General features: G+C 41.0%; 1 protein-coding gene across 6 annotated transcripts in view; it reads right to left on the minus strand.

Annotated features, from left to right (window-relative positions):
• Positions 1 to 6,781, minus strand: part of il1rapl1a (interleukin 1 receptor accessory protein-like 1a) — a 244,764-nt gene continuing 237,983 nt past the window's right edge. For 4 of the 6 annotated variants that reach the window (XM_013137829.4, XM_013137828.4, XM_020054753.3 and 1 more), the window contains 3 exons: positions 5,547 to 5,717; positions 2,985 to 3,029; positions 1 to 2,078 (listed from right to left, as the gene is read on the minus strand). In XM_013137829.4, the coding sequence (XP_012993283.1) occupies positions 1,354 to 2,078; positions 2,985 to 3,029; positions 5,547 to 5,717 (941 nt within the window). In that variant the 3' untranslated portion in view covers positions 1 to 1,353. The remainder of the gene's footprint in view (positions 2,079 to 2,984; positions 3,030 to 5,546; positions 5,718 to 6,781) is intronic. The other 2 variants (XM_013137830.4, XM_020054754.3) reach the window with 1 other exon arrangement.

A 6,781-nucleotide genomic window follows, 5' to 3' on the forward strand; every position in this document is an offset into this window, starting at 1 on the left:
CAGAAATTACACCTTCAAATATAATTAAAAAAAGTATTTCAAAGCACAGACTCTTCTTTTATATGGATAAAAAACTGTGTTCTCAGGGTGGGAAGAATATTTTAAGAAGCCAACCAAAACATTGAAAATGCATTTACTATTTGAATCTAAAATGTTTTCATGAGGGACTCAAAATTCATATTGTTGTCTTTACAAACAGGACCAACCTAGTAGTGTACAAAACCACCATGACAAGCCCCCTTTCACATCAGATGAAAAAGAAAGAAGTATGACTTCCCAAGCAAACTTTTTTGTTATAAAAATATACTTCTTTTCAAAATAATCTACAGATTTCTTTTTAAGGTGAGGCAATTTACTATCACGCTAAAACAGCAAGGCTGTTTGTTTTTATAGAAAATATGAAACTTTAGAGAGAGAGCTCGGACTGACTGGAGAGAACTAGCACTAACTCCTCCCCTTCCTCTGGCCCACAGGAAGTTACATCAATGCAATTGACAGTTTCTCCTTCTTTTTGCATATTCTATGATTTTTTTAGAGTGTTTTTAAAACTAGATATACACCTTATACAGGTCAACATAAAGAAGATGCTGCTTCTTAGAGTACAATGTTGCAATGTCCAGGCAATTCCAAAAAAAAGTTTTAAAAAGTTTTCTTAAACTACACAAAGTCAAGATAAAAAAAAAACACAACAGCGCAGTTACATGATATACTGGCTTTCTTTATAAGCATATTAAAATAAAAATAAATGAAAGCAAAAAAACATAAACAGAAAAAATAGAAATATATAAATCTTTGACAAGTTAAAGCAAAGTCTTAAAGTAGAGAAGGCAACAAACATGATTGAATAAAAAACAAAAAAACAGGAAGACAATGATGCTACAAAAATTTTTGAAATATATACAAGACCCTGTTTTCCTTTATGTGTGTGTGTGTGTGTGTGTGTGTGTGTGTGTGTGTGTGTGTGCGTTCACAAGTGCTAAAGTGTGTGGGTTCTTTTTTATTTTTATTCATGAGTTCCTGTTGATCAAACTCTCTTGTTTCTTGATCAAACACTTCGTTAACGTCAGTATGAATCTTGAATCCTTGGGTGAAGAACTTTACTCTGCGGACACGAGGGCCGCGTTCCAAACCAGCCCTGCCCTATCTTGCCTGTTCACAGGGGTCCATTCCAAACCATTCTAATCATCAAAGTCAATCTAATCTCCTGGCTATAGCTACGGTAGCCAATCAGAGAGCTGGTTTACAGAAGTGTGACAGTGCCACAAAACCGCTACCGAAGCGATCCAAGCCAAGTCAATCCAGACCAGACCCAACCGCGCCGTTTCTCTGCCAGGGTTGTGTAGTTAATCCCGGTCACCATATGACACTGGAGATGCTGGTCTCCCGGGGCAACAGGGGCAGAAGGGCGTGGTTAGTATGCTCCTCCCCCACACTGTGTTCGTGACTCTTCCCCGCCGGAGGCCTCTGTCCGTTCAGCAGCGTCAGAGGGATGTTGCAGTACGTGTGCTGGTTGCCCAGAGATGACAGTGGCGGCAGCGTTGCCCCCGACGGCAGGTCGAACTCATAGCTGCGGTAGTAGTGTTTCTGCCGCATGCTGGTGTGGTACGAGTTGTGGAAGGACGAACGAAGCTCCGGGTGTGCCGTGGCCATGGCTGTGGAGGTGGCGGCCGCCATGGAGATGGCGGAGACGGTCTGGAGCTCGCTGAATGGGCCCTGCTCGCTGACGTCCAGCGCCGGCTCGTGGCTCAGCATGGGCTCAGAGCGGCGGAACGGCATCTCGTACTGAAGCTGCTTCCAGAACTTGGAGCTGAGCTTGTTGCTCTTGGGGCCGCGCCACTTGATGACCGTGAGGGTCTTGATGGTGTGTTTGAGCGCCTCCACCTCCTGGTAGTTCATAACGCCGCGCAGCTCGGCACACTCGATCAGGATCACCTTGATCTCCCCGGTGGCCAGCATGTTCCGGAGGCGGGTCTCCAGCTCGAAGATGCTCCACCCCCGCCGCACCACGTAGTTGGGCGTCATGACGATGATGAGGCGCTTGGATTGGTCCACGCAGCGCGCCACGTCCTCGATGTAGGCTGCACGGAGAGGGAAAGGAAGGAGTAGGATGGGAGACGGAAACCAAAGTACTAAGAACGCAGTTTCAATACAATGACGGATTTAGTGTGTTTTCAATGTGCGACATAGTTGTTGTATCATGACAAAACATTTATATAATACACCACTCACAACACACTGACAATGGAATGTCAACTACAAGACATACAACAGTAGACAGAGACGTCTGTCAGGTAACAGTTTAGTGGTAAAAGGGATAGTTTGGCATTAGGACATTTAAGGCCTTTCTTTACTAAATTCTAAATTCTGTACAACTGTAATCATTGTGCTGACATGAGTTAACAACAACCTCTTACTCCATGCTGGAGTCAGAAACCGGCAAATTGTATTAACATGCTCTTCTTACTCTAGGGCAGGGGTATTCAACTCTGGACCTTGATGACAGTTCCACTCCATTTTTTGGTTGTAACTCTCGAATCAGGGACTTAGAGCTTTGAAACCAGGTGGATGGAATGAATGATGAGATAGAACAGAAAAGCAGCAGGCTCCAGACTTCGTAGGATAAGAGTTGAATATCCCTTTTCTAGGTGTTTTGCCCTGTGTGGAGAAATCTCAAACTATCCCTTGAAACACAAAGCTATATGTTCTCACTCATGTCTATCAACTCTACGCTACTGCTTCCCCTAACTGAGGTTTTTACATCTGTGTGTGTGTGTGTGTGTGTCTGTTTTTCAGTGTTGTGTGTGAGTTCTTTGTACGTGTGTGTACAGAATGTGTTTGTGTTCCAGATTGTGTTCTCTCACTTAAAAGCTGCTCTCTTTTGCTGTGTAAACTCCAAAAACATGGCCACCCTAAGCTTCTCTTCCTGTCCAGGCAGGAAGGCATCACAGTTGCTGACACAAGAGGAAGAGACTGAGGAAGAGTACCTCTGAGAAGTCTTGTGTCATCCTGGTAAAGCTCATTGGCCAGACCTAAACATAAACATGTCAACATAGATACTCAGATCACACAAGACACAGAGCACACAAACAGCAAAGAGGACTTCTGCACCAACGTAGAAATATGATGGATAGAACAGGTGTCTGTGTGTAACACTGCATCGACTATTCTTTTTATTCTTCACTCTATCAATCTTTTTTCTCCCGATCCTTCCAAACATACAGATGAAGGCCAGATTCTCCTTCGGCTGTCCAGCAATGTGACATGTAACATTAGAAATGTCTGTAGACGGAACCCTGTCAGGTCCCACCCTGACTGGAGCTGCCTTCCAGGTTGCTGGAGGCAGAGCTGCCTCCCTGGATGTGCTCACTACTCCACATGAAAGCCATGCCGAGGTGGAAGCTGAACATCCTGTGCAGAAACGGACCAGTAAACCCATGTGCAGATGCACAGGGATACGCTCAAACAGGATATCTACATGAATGAATGGCTCATACTAACGTAGAGAGAATGCTTCTGGAGAGAATATGTAGCCTGTGATGTCCTATAGCTTGTATATTCTTGGTATTTTGTTTATTTTAAGTGGCATTGTTTTAGAATCTGGTATATGTTTCGAGTTAAGTATATTTTTGTATATATTATATTTGTTGTATTTAGTATATTTATGTTACTAGGTTCCTCCACACTGCTAATGAAATACTAAATATTATTACTTTTTTCTTTATTTATTATTATCATTGGCACTTACAAGGGTATTGTAAATTGTTTTGTATAAAGTTGAACATGTGGTCTTTATAACAGCACATTAGAATGATATTAAAGGAAATTGACTCTTGACACAAATTACACTACCTAAAATATATTGTATTTGTGAATGACCCTGATAAAACTAAATGTAATAAAAAAACATTTTAAAACAGATGTTGCTTAAAATACTGAAACTTTGTCGTCCCAACTTTGTTGTCCCAACTACTACAGCCACATACACATGACAATAACAAGTGACAACAATGATAAGCAGCTATAGTGAGAATAATAAAAAACATGCACAACAGCAGCATATACAACAAATGACAGTACTGTACACTGATGACATACATTGATATCACACTGATATCACAATAATGACATACTGATGACATACTCTCACAGATATCATAATAATGACATACTGATGACATACTCTCACTGATGTTATAATAATGACACTGATTACATACTCACATTGATATCACATTGATATCATAATGACAAACTGATGACATACTCTCACAGATATCATAATAATGACATTCTGATGACATACTCTCACTGATATTATAATAATGACACACTGATGACATACTCACATTGATATCACACTGATATCATATAACATACTGATGACATAGCCTCACAGATATCATAATAATGACATACTGATGACATACTCTCACTGATATTATAATAATGACACACTGATTACATACTCACATTGATATCACACTGATACCATAATAACCTACTGATGACATACTCTCACTGATATAATTATGACATACTGTTGACACACTCACATTGATGTGAACTCTATTATCATAATAATGACATACTAATGACATACTCTTGCTGATATATCACTGATATTATAATAATGACATACTGATTACATACTTTAATTGATATCACTCTGATAAAATAATAATGACATACTGCTGACATACTCATGCTTATACCATTATAATGACATACTGATGACATTCTGATATCCCTCTGGTATCATATAAAAAATATAATAATAATGACATACTGATGACATACGCTGATATTTAATGATGACATAATGATGACATACTCATGCTAATATCATAATAATTACATATTGATGACACACTGATATCACTTTGATATCATAATAAGGAAATACTGATAACATACTCACACTGATATGATAATAATGACATACTGATGATATACTCATGCTGATATCATAATAACAACATACTGATCAAATGCTGATGAAATACTCATGCTGATAGCATAATAATGACATACTGATGGCATACTGATGACATAGTCACGTTGATCTCATAATAATGACATACCCATGACAAACTCCTGACACAGTCACGCTGATATCATAATAATGGCATACTGATGACATACTCATGCTGATCTCATTATAATGTCATATTGATAAAACATTGATTTCACTCTGATATCTTAATAATGACTGGCATACAGCTGGCATACTCTCACTGATATCATACTTATATCATAATAATGATAAACTCACATTGATATCAAAATAATTACATACTGATGATATACTGATGACATGCTGTTGATATACTGATAACAAACTGACTGAGTAAAGACCAAAAATGATCCCAATAAACAAATGACCAGTACAAGCAACAAGAGACAATTAGTGAACATCGCATTAAGCACACAGACACTCACACACACACAGAAATCACACACTCACACACTCACACACACAGACACTCACACACACACACACACACACTCACACACACACACACACAGCAATCACTTGCACCACTTACTTCCACTGGGAATGAGGTCTCGGTCAGGGATGAACAACTTGTATCCGTAGTGTTTCTCCAAGACATCAGGCAGGATCTCCAGGGCAAAGCGTTCCTCTTCCTTGGTCTCCTGACCCCACTGGTCTGGGTCCACTTTTGTGTAGGACAGATATGCGTCATAGTCCTTATTATCTGCCAGAACAACAGACACAAAAGTGTGGTGAAGCATGTGGACACTCAAGGAAAGAATACAGCCTGAGCATACTGACGAAATGTCAGGAACAGGTATAATTGCAGACATATGGAGGACAGGAATCTACAGAGGAATGTTACCAACACAAGAAAAACAAATAAGACCACTTCCAATAGAAAACTACGGGCTAGCAGGACATCCTCTAACAGGACGCTATGGGCTAGCAGGACATCCTCTAACAGGACACTACGGGCTAGCAGGACATCCTCTAACAGGACACTACGGGCTAGCAGGACATCCTCTAACAGGACGCTATGGGCTAGCAGGACATCCTCTAATAGGACGATACGGGCTAGCAGGACATCCTCTAACAGGACGCTATGGGCTAGCAGGACATCCTCTAACAGGACACTACACACATCTACATACACACACACACACACACAATATACATGCAAACCTACACACACAGATCCGGCAAGTCAACATGCATTCCTTTTAGCTGCTCAAAGCCCTGCCTAACTCCATGCAGGTGGGAGACAGAGAAGGAAAAGAATGTGAGACTGTAGGGGGCCTGTTAAAACCTCTTCAGTGACACAAAACAGGCAGAGAGAGAGACAGATAGAGTGGGAGCGTATTAGAGAGACATAGAGAGTGGGAGCGTATTAGAGAGACAGATAGAGTGGGAGCGTATTAGAGAGACAGATAGAGTGGGAGCGTATTAGAGAGACAGATAGAGTGGGAGCGTATTAGAGAGACAGATAGAGTGGGAGCGTATTAGAGAGACAGATAGAGTGGGAGCGTATTAGAGAGACAGATAGAGTGGGAGCGTATTAGAGAGACATAGAGAGTGGGAGCGTATTAGAGAGACAGATAGAGAGGGAGCGTATTAGAGAGACAGATAGAGTGGGAGCGTATTAGAGAGACAGATAGAGTGGGAGCGTATTAGAGAGACAGATAGAGTGGGAGCGTATTAGAGAGACAGATAGAGTGGGAGCGTATTAGAGAGACAGATAGAGTGGGAGCGTATTAGAGAGACAGATAGAGTGGGAGCGTATTAGAC

Source organism: Esox lucius, chromosome 16 (genome assembly GCF_011004845.1).
Source record: "Esox lucius isolate fEsoLuc1 chromosome 16, fEsoLuc1.pri, whole genome shotgun sequence".
Classification (NCBI taxonomy): domain Eukaryota; kingdom Metazoa; phylum Chordata; class Actinopteri; order Esociformes; family Esocidae; genus Esox; species Esox lucius.